This window comes from Oncorhynchus tshawytscha, linkage group LG16 (genome assembly GCF_018296145.1).
Source record: "Oncorhynchus tshawytscha isolate Ot180627B linkage group LG16, Otsh_v2.0, whole genome shotgun sequence".
Taxonomy (NCBI): Eukaryota; Metazoa; Chordata; class Actinopteri; order Salmoniformes; family Salmonidae; genus Oncorhynchus; species Oncorhynchus tshawytscha.
In genome coordinates this window covers 565833-583930 of record NC_056444.1, presented here as the reverse complement: position 1 = coordinate 583930, position 18098 = coordinate 565833, and the positions used below count along the sequence as shown (strand labels likewise).

The window sequence follows — 18098 nt, the reverse complement described above, 5'->3', positions numbered from 1 at the left end:
GTAGTGTTCTGTTATAATGTAGGTTAAGGTCCAGTAGTGTTCTGTTTATAATGTAGGTTAAGGTCCAGTAGTGTTCTGTTTATAATGTAGGTTATGGTCCAGTAGTGTTCTGTTATAAAGTAGGTTAAGGTCTGGTATTGTTCTGTTATAATGTCGGTTAGGGTCCGGTATTGTTCTCTGAGGCACATAAAGTCTAAAAACACATCATGTACCTTCAGAGGTAGATGATCTCACCTATTACTGTTCACTGCCTTAAGGTACATGTGCGGATAAACTAGTACAATGGTATATATATTTGAATATAAAGGTACACTCATTGGGGTGGAGGGCGGTGACTGAGTGGGGGTGTGGCTTTCACTTATTTTATTATTTTTGGCCACCTGTGAGTGAAAGTGTTGTACCCATCTTTTAAGTGGTCTATGGTTATGCTAATTAAAGTTTGAAGCATGTCCACTGCTAGTTCAGAAGTCTTTATAAATGTTTAGTTAAGAGCATGTACTAATAAAGAGTTTTAATTTATATTGTAGTGACCTTAACCTGACTGGGAGACCTTAACAAGGTGTGTTGGCTTAACAGTTGCTGGTCGGGGATGAGGTTTTGCAACTTTAAAGGAACAGAACTCGTTGTCACTGTGGTGCTACTCTAAAAAGGCACATTTTGTACCTTTTGTCTCTTTTAAAGGAAAATGTCAACATAATCTCCAGCACCACCCCAACATCAACACAGTATGTGATAATTGCACATTTCTAGGTTTTGTGGTAAAAAGAATATAGAGGAAGATATGTGTTTCCAATGATGTCATCGGTGTGCATCATGTGATTTTAACCAATTATGACGACGCTTGCCTGCTAATTTCCTACTAATTGGTTGATTATGTCATTGGAAACATATCTTCCTCTATCTGTTTACTACCAAACATAGAAACGAGAACCATTTTTACATATGTTGATATTGGGGTGGTGCTGGAAAGAATGGGTTTGGGTACAAACTGCAAGGGTACAATTATGTACCCATACCTCACAGGGCACCACTACAGGGCACCACTACAGGGACAAGTGTTTGAGGACAGTTCAGTCATTTTTGGAGAGTGTATCAGCAACGTCAGTGCTAGTAAGAAAAGTCAATATCAACCTCCCCTCCCTAGTCACATGTCACACGTCAACCTCCCCTCCCTAGTCACATGTCAACCTCCCCTCCCTAGGCACACGTCAACCTCCCCTCCCTAGGCACACGTCAACCTCCCTCCCTAGTCACACGTCAACCTCCCCTCCCTAGTCACACGTCAACCTCCCCTCCCTAGTCACACGTCAACCTCCCTCCCTAGTCACACGTCAACCTCCCCTCCCTAGTCACACGTCAACCTCCCCTCCCTAGTCACACGTCAACCTCCCCTCCCTAGTCACACGTCAACCTCCCCTCCCTAGTCACACCTCAACCTCCCTCCCTAGGCACACCTCAACCTCCCTCCCTAGTCACACGTCAACCTCCCCTCCCTAGTCACACCTCAACCTCCCCTCCCTAGGCACACCTCAACCTCCCCTCCCTAGGCACACCTCAACCTCCCCTCCCTAGGCACACCTCAACCTCCCTCCCTAGGCACACCTCAACCTCCCCTCCCTAGGCACACCTCAACCTCCCTCCCTAGGCACACCTCAACCTCCCCTCCCTAGGCACACCTCAACCTCCCCTCCCTAGGCACACCTCAACCTCCCCTCCCTAGGCACACCTCAACCTCCCCTCCCTAGGCACACCTCAACCTCCCTCCCTAGGCACACCTCAACCTCCCCTCCCTAGGCACACCTCAACCTCCCCTCCCTAGGCACACCTCAACCTCCCCTCCCTAGGCACACCTCAACCTCCCTCCCTAGGCACACCTCAACCTCCCTCCCTAGGCTCACCTCAACCTCCCCTCCCTAGGCTCACCTCAACCTCCCCTCCCTAGGCTCACCTCAACCTCCCTCCCTAGGCTCACCTCAACCTCCCTCCCTAGGCTCACCTCAACCTCCCTCCCTAGGCTCACCTCAACCTCCCCTCCCTAGGCTCACCTCAACCTCCCTCCCTAGGCTCACCTCAACCTCCCCTCCCTAGGCGCACCTCAACCTCCCCTCCCTAGGCTCGCGTCAACCTCCCCTCCCTGGGCTCGCGTCAACCTCCCCTCCCTGGGCGCGCGTCTACCTCCCCTCCCTGGGCGCGCGTCAATCTCCCCTCACTAGGCACACGTCATAGGGTATAGGACTGGGGCTCTCATCAAAGTCTAAATGGTGTGGAGCAGGTAGTTAGCTGTTAAGTGGAGCAGGTAGTTAGCTGTTAAGTGGAGCAGGTAGTTAGCTGTTAGCTGTTAAGTGGAGCAGGTAGTTGGCTGTTAAGTGGAGCAGGTAGTTGGCTGTTAAGTGGAGCAGGTAGTTGGCTGTTAAGTGGAGCAGGTAGTTGGCTGTTAAGTGGAGCAGGTAGTAGGCTGTTAAGTGGAGCAGGTAGTAGGCTGTTAAGTGGAGCAGGTAGTAGGCTGTTAAGTGGAGCAGGTCGTTGGCTGTTAAGTGGAGCAGGTCGTTAGCTGTTAAGTGGAGCAGGTCGTTAGCTGTTAAGTGGAGCAGGTCGTTAGCTGTTAAGTGGAGCAGGTCGTTAGCTGTTAAGTGGAGCAGGTCGTTAGCTGTTAAGTGGAGCAGGTCGTTAGCTGTTAAGTGGAGCAGGTCGTTAGCTGTTAAGTGGAGCAGAGCCCTGGCTGCTTTAGTGTGGTGGATGTCCCTGCATGATCTACAGCCTTGGATAGGAACATGTTACTCTTGTTAAAGTAGTAGTGGTACATTCATCATGAAAACCTTTCATTTGGTCCAATGATAATATAGCAGACATACAGTACCAGTCAAAAGTTTGGACACACCTACTCATACCAGGGTTTATTTTTACTATTTTCTGCATTGTAGAATAATTGTGAAGACATCAAAACTATGAAATAACACGTATGGAATCATGTAGGAACCAAAAAAGTGTTAAACAAAACAAAATATATTTGAGATTCTTCAAAGTAGCCACCTTTTGCCTTGATGACAGCTTTGTACACTTTTGGCATTCACTCAACCAGCTTCATGAGGTAGTCACCTGGAATGCATTTAAATTAGCATGTGTGCCTTGTTAAAAGTTAATTTGTGGAATTTCTTTCCTTAATGCTTTGAGCCTATCAGTTGTGTTGTGATAGATAGGGGGGTATACAGAAGATAGCCCTTTTTGGAAAAAGACCAAATCCATATTATAGCACAAACAGCTCAAATAAGCAAAGAGAAATGACAGACCATCATTACTTTGACTCACCTTCATGTCTTAATCCGAAAATGTCAAGAACTATGAAAGTTTCTTCAAGTGCAGTCCCAAAAACCATCAAGCACTATAATGAAACTGTCTCTCATGAGGCCCGCCACAGGAATGGAGGACCCAGAGTTATCTCTGCTGCAGAGGACAAGTTCATTAGGGTTACCAGAAATTGCAACCCAAATAAATGCATCAGAGTTCAAGTAACAGACACATCTCAACATCAACTGTTCGGAGGAGACTGCATGCCTAACCCTAATCATGCCTTCATGGTTGAATTGCTGCAAAGAAACCACTACTAAAGGACACCAATAATAAGAAGAGACTTGCTTGGGCCAAGAAACACGAGCAATGGACATTGGACTGGTGGAAATCTGTCCTTTGGTCTGATGAGTCCAAATTTGATATTTTTTGGTTCCAACCTCCTTGTCTTTGTGAGACGCAGAGTTGGTGAACGGATGATCTCCGCATGTGTGGTTCCCACTGTGAAGCATGGAGTAGGAGGTGTGATGGTGCTTTGCTGGTGACACTGTCAGTGATTTATTTAGATTTCAAGGCACACTTAACCAGCATGGCTGCCACAGCATTCTGCAGCGATATGCCATCCCATCTGGTTTGCGCTTAGTGGGTCTATCATTTGTTTTCAACTGAACAATGACCCAACACACTTCCAGGCTGTGTTAGGGCTATTTGACTAGGAAGGAGAATGATGGAGTGCTGCATCAGATGACCTGGCCTCCACAATCACCTGACCTCAACCCAATTTGAGATGTTTGAGATGGAGTTGGACCGCAGAGTGACTGAAAAGCAGCCAACATGTGCTCAGCATATGTGGGAACTCCTTCAAGACTGTTTGGAAAAGCATTCCTCATGAAGCTGGTTGAGAGAATGTCAAGAGTTTGCAAAGCTGTCCTTAAGGCAAAGGGTGGCTACTTTGAAGAATATAAAATATATTTTGATTTGTTTAACACTTTTTTGTTTACTACATGATTCCATGTGTGTTATTTCATAGTTCTGATGTCTTCACTATTATTCTACAATGTAGAAAATACTAAAATAAAGAAACCCTCGAATGAGTTGGTGTCCAAACTTTTGACTGGTACTGTATGTGTTTGTTGTGTAGGATATTGTGATACAGCTGGTATGTGTCTCATGCAGGATGCTGTGGCTACCTACAAGGAGACTCGTAACGGCCTGATAGGACTAGACTATTCCACAAAATGTTCCCCATGGTAAGTACCAGCATAGGCACGGGAAGTACGGGTGTTGAGGGTACTGCAGCACCCCCTGAACAATCAGAATAAAGTCAAAGTAGTTCACTGAGCCTTTACTAGTATTAGCAAACCGATATAGATGTCTGTAGCGCAGGCAACAATGTTTTTCAGCGTTTTCACTTTAGCAAAAACTTAGTTGTATGATTAAAAACAGTAGCTTGTAAGATTCAATCGTTGGAATTGTGAGAGTTGTTGCCCTGCGATTGTCATTCTAATGTAATCAAACATTTACATCAAATGGTCCATAGCTATGGGCAAAGACACAAAACATCCACATCAAACTAAATATTCTTCTTGATCAAATAACATGGAAAACAACAACATTTTTTGGGGAATATTGGTGCTTGCAACACCAGGGTTGTGGGTTCAATTCCCACAGGGGACCAGTATGAAAATGTATGTACTCACTATAAAATGTATTTGCAGACCGATATGGATGTCTTCAACGCTGGCAAAAAACTATAGACTGTATCTATAACTGTATTCTACAGGTTGGCTATAGGCTGTATCTCCCCCAGGTATATCTACCAACAGATCAAGAAGTATGAGAGTGAACGAACAGCCAATCAGAGCACATACTGGTGAGTTCCTTCCTGCTATCTCATATCCTGTTGTTTTCAGAAACATGATGAGATCAGTCACTAAATCCATGTTTACCTCCTGTTATGCACAATACCAGTCAAATGTTTTAGAACACCTACTCATTCCAGGGTTTTTATTTCTACTATTTTCTACATAGTAGAGCTGTCATCAAGGCAAAGGATGGCTACTTTGAAGAATCTAAAATGTAAAATTATATTTTTATTACACTTTTTTTTTTCTTACTATATGATTCCGTATGTGTTATTTAATAGTTTTGATGTCTTCACTATTCTACAATGTAGAAAATAGTAACAATAAAGAAAAACCAAATGTTTAACTTGTACTATAGCTGTGACGAGCCAGGGTGGCTGGGTAGGAGATGCACCTTTTAGTGTACTTAGTTCTGGTAACTGAATAGACTGTGAATTGAATAGAAGAAGTGATGGGGTTTTATTAAGCAAGACTGGCGGTACATGTCTTCCAACAGGGTAGTATTTGAGCTGCTCTGGAGAGACTATTTCAAGTTTGTAGGAGCCAAATACGGAGACAGACTGTTTGACATCAAAGGTAAAGTTGGAAAGCCAGTTGTATATGTTGTCATCTGAAGCTTATTGCACATTATCTCATGGTGGTTATGTGTTTTCATCAGGCCTTCAGGACAAATCCATCCCTTGGAAGAAGGACATGAATCTGTTCAATGCATGGAAAGGTTAGGGAGAAATCATTACAAATCTATAGTCTTTACAATACCACTCTGATCTACGAGGTGACTACACAGAGCTGTATAAGGCAAGTATAGGGAACTGAACGTCTGTGGGATGCACTGTGGTAAATATACCGTAACAATGTTCAAACTATCATCTCTCATACTACTGAGTTGTTGTAACTCCTCTTTCTCGTTGTTCTAGAGGGTCGTACCGGGGTGCCGTTCGTTGATGCCAACATGCGAGAGCTGGCGCTGACGGGGTTCATGTCTAACAGGGGTCGCCAAAACGTAGCCAGCTTCCTCACCAAGGACCTGGGACTAGACTGGAGGATGGGGGCCGAGTGGTTCCACTACCTTTTGGTGAGGCTCCTGGCCAGGGTTAGTGTTAGGACCTGGGTTAGGACCTGGGACTAAATCAAATCAAATTTTATTTGTCACATACACATGGTTAGTAGATGTTAATGCGAGTGTAGCGAAATGCTTGTGCTTCTAGTTCCGACAATGCAGTAATAACCAACAAGTAATCTAACTAACAATTCCAAAACTACTGTCTTATACACAGTGTAAGGGGATAAAGAATATGTACATAAGGATATATGAATGAGTGATGGTACAGAGCAGCATAGGCAAGATACAGTAGATGGTATCGAGTACAGTATATACATATGAGATGAGTATGTAAACAAAGTGGCATAGTTAAAGTGGCTAGTGGTACATGTATTACATAAGGATGCAGTCGATGATATAGAGTACAGTATATACGTATGCATATGAGATGAATAATGTAGGGTAAGTAACATTATATAAGGTAGCATTGTTTAAAGTGGCTAGTGATATATTTACATCATTTCCCATCAATTCCCATTATTAAAGTGGCTGGAGTTGAGTCAGTGTCAGTGTCGGTGTGTTGGCAGCAGCCACTCAATGTTAGTGGTTGCTGTTTAACAGTCTGATGGCCTTGAGATAGAAGCTGTTGTTCAGTCTCTCGGTCCCAACTTTGATGCACCTGTACTGACCTCGCCTTCTGGATGATAGCGGGGTGAACAGGCAGTGGCTCGGGTGGTTGATGTCCTTGATGATCTTTATGGCCTTCCTGTAACATCGGGTGGTGTAGGTGTCCTGGAGGGCAGGTAGTTTGCCCCCGGTGATGCGTTGTGCAGACCTCACTACCCTCTGGAGAGCCTTACGGTTGTGGGCGGAGCAGTTGACGTACCAGGCGGTGATACAGCCCGCCAGGATGCTCTCGATTGTGCATCTGTAGAAATTTGTGAGTGCTTTTGGTGACAAGCCGAAGTTCTTCAGCCTCCTGAGGTTGAAGAGGCGCTGCTGCGCCTTCTTCACGATGCTGTCTGTGAGTGGACCAATTCAGTTTGTCTGTGATGTGTATGCCGAGGAACTTAAAACTTGCTACCCTCTCCACTACTGTTCCATCGATGTGGATAGGGGGGTGTTCCCTCTGCTGTTTCCTGAAGTCCACAATCATCTCCTTAGTTTTGTTGACGTTGAGTGTGAGGTTATTTTCCTGACACCACACTCCGAGGGCCCTCCCTGTAGGCCGTCTCGTCGTTGTTGGTAATCAAGCCTACCACTGTTGTGTCGTCCGCAAACTTGATGATTGAGTTGGAGGCGTGCGTGGCCACGCAGTCGTGGGTGAACAGGGAGTACAGGAGAGGGCTCAGAACGCACCCTTGTGGGGCCCCAGTGTTGAGGATCAGCGGGGTGGAGATGTTGTTGCCTACCCTCACCACCTGGGGGCGGCCCGTCAGGAAGTCCAGTACCCAGTTGCACAGGGCGGGGTTGAGACCCAGGGTCTCGAGCTTGATGACGAGCTTGGAGGGTACTATGGTGTTGAATGCCGAGCTGTAGTCGATGAACAGCATTCTCACATAGGTATTCCTCTTGTCCAGATGGGTTAGGGCAGTGTGCAGTGTGGTTGAGATTGCATCGTCTGTGGACCTATTTGGGCGGTAAGCAAATTGGAGTGGGTCTAGGGTGTCAGGTAGGGTGGAGGTGATATGGTCCTTGACTAGTCTCTCAAAGCACTTCATGATGACGGAAGTGAGTGCTACGGGCGGTAGTCGTTTAGCTCAGTTACCTTAGCTTTCTTGGGAACAGGAACAATGGTGGCCCTCTTGAAGCATGTGGGAACAGCAGACTGGTATAGGGATTGATTGAATATGTCCGTAAACACACCGGCCAGCTGGTCTGCGCATGCTCTGAGGGCGCGGCTGGGGATGCCGTCTGGGCCTGCAGCCTTGCGAGGGTTAACACGTTTAAATGTCTTACTCACCTCGGCTGCAGTGAAGGAGAGTCTGCATGTTTTCGTTGCAGGCCGTGTCAGTGGCACTGTATTGTCCTCAAAGCGGGCAAAAAAGTTATTTAGTCTGCCTGGGAGCAAGACATCCTGGTCCGTGACTGGGCTGGGTTTCTTCCTGTAGTCCGTGATTGACTGTAGACCCTGCCACATTCCTCTTGTGTCTGAGCCGTTGACTTGAGATTCTACTTTGTCTCTGTACTGACGCTTAGCTTGTTTGATAGCCTTGCGGAGGGAATAGCTGCACTGTTTGTGTTCGGTCATGTTACCAGTCACCTTGCCCTGATTAAAAGCAGTGGTTCGTGCTTTCAGTTTCACACGAATGCTGCCATCATTCCACGGTTTCTGGTTAGGGAATGTTTTAATCGTTGCTATGGGAACGACATCTTCAACGCACGTTCTAATGAACTCGCACACCGAATCAGCGTATTCGTCAATATTGTTATCTGACGCAATACGAATCATATCCCAGTCCATGTGATGGAAGCAGTCTGGAGGATGGGGGTTGAGTGGTTCCACTACCTTTTGGTGAGGCTCCTGGTCAGGGTTAGTGTTAGGGTTAGGACCTGGGTTAGGACCTGGGACTAGACTGGAGGATGGGGGCCGAGTGGTTCCACTACCTTTTGGTGAGGCTCCTGGCCAGGGTTAATGTTAGTGTTGGGACCTGGGTTAGGACCTGGGACTAGACTGGAGGATGGGGGTCGAGTGGTTCCACTACCTTTTGGTGAGGCTCCTGGCCAGGGTTAGTGTTAGGGTTGGGACCTGGGACTAGACTGGAGGATGGGGGTCGAGTGGTTCCACTACTTGCTGGTGCCCAAGACTAAATCAACCCCTAGCCCCTACCTTTGACCCCTAGCCTCCCTCTGCACTTAGATCTGAAAGGATAGTACAGATGTATCCAAGGTGGTGGGAACTAGACCCAGCCTGTGATAGGACAGATGTATCCAAGGTGGTGGGAACTAGACCCAGCCTGTGATAGGACAGATGTATCCAAGGTGGTGGGAACTAGACCCAGCCTGTGATAGGACAGATGTATGTATCCAAGGTGGTGGGAACTAGACCCAGCCTGTGATAGGACAGACCCAGCCTGTGATGTATCCAAGGTGGTGGGAACTAGACCCAGCCTGTGATAGGACAGGTGTGTCCAAGGTGGTGGGAACTAGACCCAGCCTGTGATAGGACAGATGTATCCAAGGTGGTGGGAACTAGACCCAGCCTGTGATAGGACAGATGTATCCAAGGTGGTGGGAACTAGACCCAGCCTGTGATAGGACAGATGTATCCAAGGTGGTGGGAACTAGACCCAGCCTGTGATAGGACAGATGTATCCAAGGTGGTGGGAACTAGACCCAGCCTGTGATAGGACAGATGTATGTATCCAAGGTGGTGGGAACTAGACCCAGCCTGTGATAGAGGAGACCAGTAGTGGACAGTAACCGGAGGTCTGACCAATCAGTTCCATCTCTCTACTTCCAGGTGGACCATGACGTGAGCAGTAACTATGGTAACTGGCTATACAGCGCGGGGATAGGAAATGACCCGAGAGAAAACAGGAAGTTCAACATGATCAAACAAGGACTCGACTACGACAACAACGTATGTTTCAGTCTGACCAATAAACACTGTTGGGGTTAACACATAAAGGGAGGAGGATGCTATAGCAATATACCATACAATTACCCAGAAAGTTTCTGCTATGGCAACTTTGAGAAACTGTTTGTAATAACTAGTGATTGTCCCCTTGAAGAGGATAGGAGACAATGTTAGACACTGGTTTGTAATAAGCGATTGTCTCTTGTGGTGGAAATTCTACCTTAAACTAATAATGAGGAGAGGCATACTCAATAATCAATCAAGGTATTATAATAAGGAGGAGGGCGCACCACCCACGCAGGTGAAATGAAGTGAGAGCCTCCTGTACAAAGAGTACGTAAGCCTTATATACTCTAGCTATCTTATGCAAACACATGATCTTATGCACGTGTGTGTACAGGAGGAGAGACGAAACTGTGTTACGGGGTACAGACTATAATGAAAGGGTTGTCTCAGTCTGTCACAACTGAGTGAGGACAATAGGTGCCAAGGTGACAGGAAGTCACTCGAGACATACTTCCTCTAACAGTAGCTCAACGGTTCCCCCAAAATGGGCAAGCAAGCACCTTTCACTGTCGGCCCAAATGATGTACAGTCGTGGCCAAAAGTCTTGAATGATGAAATATTAATTTTCACGAAGTCTGCTGCCTCAGTTTGTATGATGGCAATCCCCCAAAAACATTTCCACTGCATTTCAGCCCTGCCACAAAAGGACCAGCTGACATCATGTCAGTGATTCTCTCGTTAACACAGGTGTGAGTGTTGACGAGGACAAGGCTGGGGAGCACTCTGTCATGCTGATTGAGTTCGAATAACAGACTGGAAGCTTCAAAAGGAGGGTGGTGCTTGGAATCATTGTTCTTCCTCTGGCAATCATGTTTACCTGCAAGGAAACATGTGCCGTCATCATTGCTTTGCACAAAAAGGGCGACAACATGCAAGGATTTTGCTGCCAGTAAGATTGCACCTAAATCAACCATTTATCGGATCATCAAGAACTTCAAGGAGAGCGGTTCAATTGTTCTGAAGAAGACTTCAGGGCGCCCAAGAAAGTCCAGCAAGTAGGACCGTCTCCTAAAGTTGATTCAGCTGCGGGATCGGGGCACCACCAGTACAGAGCTTGCTCAGGAATGGCAGCAGGCAGGCGTGAGTGCATCTGCACGCACAGTGAGGCGAAGACTTTTGGAGGATGGCCTGGTGTCAAGAAGGGCAGCAAAGAAGCCACTTCTCTCCAGGAAAAACATCAGGGACAGACTGACATTCTGTAAAATGTACAGGGATTGGACTGCTGAGGACTGGGGTATAGTCATTTTCTCTGATGAATCCCCTTTCCGATTGTTTGGGGCATCCGGAAAAAAGTTTGTCCGGAGAAGACAAGGTGAGCGCTACCATCAGTCCTGTGTCATGCCAACAGTAAAGCATCCTGAGACCATTCATGTGTGGGTTGCTTCTCAGCCAAGGGAGTGGGCTCACTCACAATTTTGCCTAAGAACACAGCCATGAATAAATAATGGTACCAACACATCCCCGAGAGCAACTTCTCCCAAACACCCAGGAACAGTTTGGTGAACAATGCCTTTCAGCATGACAATGATCCCAAAAAACACCGCCCGGGCAACGAAGGAGTGGCTTTGTAAGAAGCATTTCAAGGTCCTGGAGTGGCCTAGCCAGTCTCCAGATCTCAACCCCATAGAAAATCTTTGGAGGGAGTTAAAAGTCCGTGTTGCCCAGCAACAGCCCCAAAACATCACTGCTCTAGAGGAGATCTGCATGGAGGAATGGGCCAAAATACCAGCAACAGTGTGTGAAAACCTTGTGAAGACTTACAGAAAACATTTGATCTCTGTCGTTGCCCGGGGGTATATAACAAAGTATTGAGAAACTTTTGTTATTGACCAAATACTTATTTTCCACCATAATTTGCAAATAAATTCATTATAAGTCCTACAATGTGATTTTCTGGATTTTTTTTTTCATTTTGTCTGTCATAGTTGAAGTGTACCTATGATGAAAATTACAGGCCTCTCTCATATTTTTAAGTGGGAGAACTTGCACAATTGGTGGCTGACTAAAGACTTTTTTGCCCCATTGTATATCCACAGTAAAACGAGTCCTATATCGACATAACCTGAAAGGCCGCTCAGCAAGGAAGAAGCCACTGCTCCAAAACCGCCATCAAATAGCCAGATTATGGTTTGCAACTGCACATGGGGACAAATATTGTACTTTTTGGGGAAATGTCCTCTGGTCTGATGAAACAAAAATAGAACTGTTTGGCCATAATGACCATCGTTATGTTTGGAGGAAAAAGGGGGAGGCTTGCAAGCTGAAGAACACCATCCCAACCGTGAAGCACGGGGGTGGCAGCATCATGTTGTGGGGTTGCTTTGCTGCAGGAGGGACTGGTGCACTTCACAAAATAGATGGCATCATGACGGAGGAAAATTATGTGGATATATTGAAGCAATATCCCAAGACATCAATCAGGAAGTTAAAGCTTGGTCGCAAATGGGTCTTCCAAATGAACAATGACCCCAAGCATACTTCCATTGTTGTGGCAAATTTGCTTAAGGACAACAAAGTCAAGGTATTGGAGTGGCCATCACAAAGCCCTGACCTTAGTCCTATAGAAAATGTGTGGGCAGAACTGAAAAAGCTTGTGTGAGCAAGGAGGCCTACAAACTTGACATAGTTACACCAGCTCTGGCCAAAATTCACCCAACTTATTGTAGGAAGCTTGTGGAATGCTACCTGAAACTTTTGACCCAAGTTAAAAAATTTAAAGGCAATGCTACCAAATACTAATTGAGTGTATGTAACCTTCTGACCCACTGGGAATGTGATGAAAGAAATAAAAGCTGAAATAAATAATTATCTCAACTTTTATTCTGACATTTCACATTCTTAAAATATAGTGGTGATCCTTCCTGACCTAAGACGGGGAATTTTTACTTGGATTAAATGTCAGAAATTGTGAAACCTGAGTTTAAATGTATTTAGGTGTAGGTTAACCTCTGACTTCAACTGTATGTTCTACACACACAAAACATGAACCTTTCACCCAGAAACAGGCTCCAAACATAACAGCTCTATCACTGGTGTGCAGAATATAACACTGTCTCCAGTTAAGTGAAGAGGAACCGGTTAGTTTCTGTCAGCTCTTGGGTAAGCGACCGGGGCGGCAGGGTAGCCTAGTGGTTAGCGCGTTGGACTAAAGGTTGCAAGTTCAATTCCCCGAGCTGACAAGGTACAAGTCTGTCGTTCTGCCCCTGAACAAGGCAGTTAACCCACTGTTCCTAGGCCGTCATTGAAAATAAGAATTTGTTCTTAACTGACTTGCCTAGTCAAATAAAGGTCAAATAAAAAAATCATGGGGTCCTGCTACAAACACAGAACAGTTAGAACAGGCCTCTTATTAATACACACACACACTGTTCTATTTGTATATGCGTTAGTTTCTTTAACAATCTCAAGACCAATGCCTTGGCTTAAAGAAGATATTTCAGTTCACAAGCATTAATAAGATTTAACTTCAAAATGCCCTCACACTCTCCTCTTCAAGGACACTATGTTAAACACTAGGTTTGTAATAACTAGTGATTGTATCTCCTCTTCAAGGACACTATGTTAGACACTAGGTTTGTAATAACTAGTGATTGTCTCTCCTCTTCAGGGGGACTATGTTAGACACTGGATCCCAGAGCTCAAGGGGATCAGAGGGGGGGAGGTCCACGCACCATGGACCCTTAGCTCCGCCTCCCTGTCTCACGCACGGGTGTCCCTCAACGACACATACCCTTCCCCCATTGTCATGGCGCCAGAATGGAGTCGCCACACCAACAAGAAGCCGGTGGGTGTTGTTAAAGATGTGAATTTCATAGAAAAAGGAAGTGGTGTATGTAGATCTACGTTTCTAGAATGGCTCTACCGGTTATGATCAGATATTTAGTGGTGTATGTAGATCTACGTTTCTAGAATGGCTCTACCGGTTATGATCAAATATTTAGTGGTGTATGTAGATCTACATTTCTAGAATGGCTCTACCGGTTATGATCAGATATTTAGTGGTGTATGTAGATCTACGTTTCTATAATGGCTCTACCAGTTATGATTAATGTACAATCGGGTGAGAAGGGCCTTGGTCAGGGAGGTGACCAAGAACACGATGGTCTCTCTGACAGAGCTCCAGACTTCCTCTGTGGAGATGGGAGAGCCTTACTTTTTTTTAAATCTTTTTTTTTCTTCCCAATTTTTGTTTTTAGTAAATTGGCAAAATGTTTTTACTTTGTAATCATGGGGTATTGTGTGTAGCTTGATGAGGAAAACAATTAATTTAATACATTTGAGAATAAGGCTGTAATGTAACAAAATGTGGAAAAAGTCTAGGGGTCTGAATACTTTCCGAATGCCCTCTATATAATATTCAAAGGACCCAAATAGTCATAAGAATAATTTAAGAATTTAATTGATTAATTAATTTGTTTTTGTGCTAACAAACTGTCCCAAAAATGTCACTTCACAGTCGTTGTCTCCTGAGACATTTGTTATGTGAACCTGTCTTTATAAAAAAGGTACTTCAAGACTATTCTCTCGTGACACATCAATTTCAAGGTTTTGGTTCTAAATGTAAAGTCTTCTGCAGACTGGTGCTGGGCCCTCGGCCAGAGGAAAGACTGGTCCATCCCACACCCCTAAACAACACAAGGACAGAGGAATAGACTTCTACTTCTCCAAGAGCAAGAACTTCTGATGGAGCAGACTGACTGAAAAGACTGAAAGAACTGTTGGGCTTCCGCCAGGAAATGGTTTGACCCATCCCCGCTTTATATGGGTGCATGGTTTGACCCATCCCCGCTTTTATACGGGTGGTTGGTTTGACCCATCCCCGCTTTATACGGGTGGATGGTTTGACCCATCCCCGCTTTATACGGGTGGATGGTTTGACCCATCCCCGCTTTATACGGGTGGATGGTTTGACCCATCCCCGCTTTATACGGGTGCATGGTTTGACCCATCCCCGCTTTTATACGGGTGGATGGTTTGACCCATCCCCGCTTTATACGGGTGGATGGTTTGACCCATCCCCGCTTTATACGGGTGGATGGTTTGACCCATCCCCGCTTTATACGGGTGGATGGTTTGACCCATCCCCGCTTTATACGGGTGGATGGTTTGACCCATCCCCGCTTTATACGGGTGGATGGTTTGACCCATCCCCGCTTTATACGGGTGGATGGTTTGACCCATCCCCGCTTTATACGGGTGGATGGTTGTGTGACATATGGTTTTGAGAAGGTACTGCTGTGTGGGTGGGGTGATACAGACAACTCTTTTGTTTCTGTTTTATATTGCCACTGTTTTTATGTTTCATATGTTTTATCAATTTCTATTGACTTGTTACATCACAGAACCATTGAGGTAGTACCTATATTGGTTGTTTTTTACTCTCTAAAAAAGCAGCCATATCTTTATAATAGTTCATAATAAACATGTTGATGCTGGTTGTAATGTTTCCTATTTGTATTTATTATGGATCCACATTAGTTCCTGACAAGGCAGCAGCTACTCTTCCTGGGGTTTATTATGGATCCCCATTAGTTCCTGACAAGGCAGCAGCTACTCTTCCTGGGGTTTATTATTGATCCACATTAGTTCCTGACAAGGCAGCAGCTACTCTTCCTGGGGTTTATTATTGATCTACATTAGTTCCTGACAAGGCAGCAGCTACTCTTCCTGGGGTTTATTATTGATCTACATTAGTTCCTGACAAGGCAGCAGCTACTCTTCCTGGGGTTTATTATTGATCCACATTAGTTCCTGTCAAGGTAGCAGCTACTCTTCCTGGGGTTTATTATGGATCCCCATTAGTTCCTGACAAGGCAGCAGCTACTCTTCCTGGGGTTTATAATGGATCGCCATTAGTTCCTGTCAAGGCATCAGCTACTCTTCCTGGGGTTTATTATTGATCCCCATTAGTTCCTGCCAAGGCATCAGCTACTCTTCCTGGGGTTTATTATGGATCCCCATTAGTTCCTGCCAAGGCATCAGCTACTCTTCCTGGGGTTTATTATGGATCCCCATTAGTTCCTGTCAAGGCAGCAGCTACTCTTCCTGGGGTTTATTATTGATCCCCATTAGTTCTTACCAAGGCAGCAGCTACTCTTCCTGGGGTTTATTATGGATCCCCATTAGTTCCTGTCTAGGCAGCAGCTACTCTTCCTGGGGTTTATTATTGATCCCCATTAGTTCTTACCAAGGCAGCAGCTACTCTTCCTGGGATTTATTCTGGATCCCCATTAGTTCCTGCCAAGGCAGCAGCTACTCTTCCTGGGGTTTATTATTGATCCCCATTAGTTCTTACCAAGGCAGCAGCTACTCTTCCTGGGATTTATTCTGGATCCCCATTAGTTCCTGCCAAGGCAGCAGCTACTCTTCCTGGGGTTTATTACTGATCCCCATTAGTTCCTGCCAAGGCATCAGCTACTCTTCCTGGGGTTTATTATGGATCCCCATTAGTTCCTGCCAAGGCATCAGCTACTCTTCCTGGGGTTTATTATGGATCCCCATTAGTTCCTAACAAGGCAGCAGCTACTCTTCCTGGGGTTTATTATGGATCCCCATTAGTTCCTGTCAAGGCAGCAGCTACTCTTCCTGGGGTTTATTATGGATCCCCATTAGTTCCTAACAAGGCAGCAGCTACTCTTCCTGGGGTTTATTATGGATCCCCATTAGTTCCTGCCAAGGCAGCAGCTACTCTTCCTGGGGTTTATTACTGATCCCCATTAGTTCCTGCCAAGGCATCAGCTACTCTTCCTGGGGTTTATTATGGATCCCCATTAGTTCCTGCCAAGGCATCAGCTACTCTTCCTGGGGTTTATTATGGATCCCCATTAGTTCCTGTCAAGGCAGCAGCTACTCTTCCTGGGGTTTATTATTGATCCCCATTAGTTCTTACCAAGGCAGCAGCTACTCTTCCTGGGGTTTATTATGGATCCCCATTAGTTCCTGTCTAGGCAGCAGCTACTCTTCCTGGGGTTTATTATTGATCCCCATTAGTTCTTACCAAGGCAGCAGCTACTCTTCCTGGGGTTTATTATGGATCCCCATTAGTTCCTGTCAAGGCAGCAGCTACTCTTCCTGGGGTTTATTATGGATCCCCATTAGTTCCTAACAAGGCAGCAGCTACTCTTCCTGGGGTTTATTATGGATCCCCATTAGTTCCTGCCAAGGCAGCAGCTACTCTTCCTGGGGTTTATTACTGATCCCCATTAGTTCTTACCAAGGCAGCAGCTACTCTTCCTGGGGTTTATTATGGATCCCCATTAGTTCCTGACAAGGCAGCAGCTACTCTTCCTGGGATCCAGCAAAATGAAGGCAGTTATACCATTTTTAAAACATTACAATACGTTCCTTACAGAATTCATAACACACTGTGTGCCCTCAGGCCCATACTCCACTGCCACATATCTACAACACAACATCCATGAGGTTTACATCTAATTGTTGTATAAGATGAATGAGTGAGTATGATACTGTTTACACAATTTTACAATGTGATTTTGGACTGTTTAATGAAGGAAACTCCAATTCCCTTTTGAGTTTAATTAAATCAGAGGGCCGCCCCTGAGCCCAGTTAGGGTTGGGCATCCTGGGACAGGCCCTTTTCTGCAACTCCTGAATAAAACCCCAACTTTGAGAAATTGTCAACCAGACCATGTTCTCCTCCATTACGAGGGGACAAAGGTTGTAGACCATTGCTGAATATTTTAACCATACCACGTGGTTAAACTCTTAGACTATCGATACCGACAGAATAAGAACAAGTCTTTGATATTAATTACTAGTCTGCAGCTAGGAATTCGGTATCATTGAACGCGAAGAACGACAACCGCCAAAACATCCATTCGAATTAATGAATGTCACTCTGAACAACACACTCTAACCACAACAGAGAGCGAGAGGGAGAGAGACGGACAATTCTGCAAAATAAATAAACTTTTCACCAGCGATCAAGATGACACACTGAGCGTAAATTATATATATTGATTGCAATTGTTCCCAAATGATTGAGCATTCATGTGCAAAGGATTAGCATTTCAATTGTTATAATGATCAACTCTGTAGTGACTTCTCAGCTGACCTCCACTCCCTGTTTTGTCCACCAAGCCGCGATGCCGGTTTAGCCCACTAGGGCACATTCCCTTATCATTTCTTGTAACCATATTGACTTTGTTTGTTTGTTTATGCATTTCTGTGAATTACTTAGTTAGTAATAAATAAATGATTTAAGACAATTGATGTATGGATGACTCATAGTGAAGACTGG

The 18098-nt window shown here is 45.2% G+C and overlaps 1 protein-coding gene across 1 annotated transcript in view; it reads left to right on the top strand.

The window, feature by feature from the left end:
• The window catches only part of cry-dash (cryptochrome DASH), a 32837-nt gene extending 17561 nt beyond the window's left edge, over nucleotides 1-15276 (top strand). The window contains exons 6-13 of the mRNA XM_024404442.2: nucleotides 4462-4535; nucleotides 5069-5158; nucleotides 5647-5726; nucleotides 5809-5868; nucleotides 6068-6225; nucleotides 9656-9775; nucleotides 13446-13622; nucleotides 14415-15276. Of these exons, the coding sequence (XP_024260210.1) occupies nucleotides 4462-4535; nucleotides 5069-5158; nucleotides 5647-5726; nucleotides 5809-5868; nucleotides 6068-6225; nucleotides 9656-9775; nucleotides 13446-13622; nucleotides 14415-14522 (867 nt within the window). The 3' untranslated portion in view covers nucleotides 14523-15276. The remainder of the gene's footprint in view (nucleotides 1-4461; nucleotides 4536-5068; nucleotides 5159-5646; nucleotides 5727-5808; nucleotides 5869-6067; nucleotides 6226-9655; nucleotides 9776-13445; nucleotides 13623-14414) is intronic.
• Nucleotides 15277-18098: the final 2822 nt, after the last annotated feature.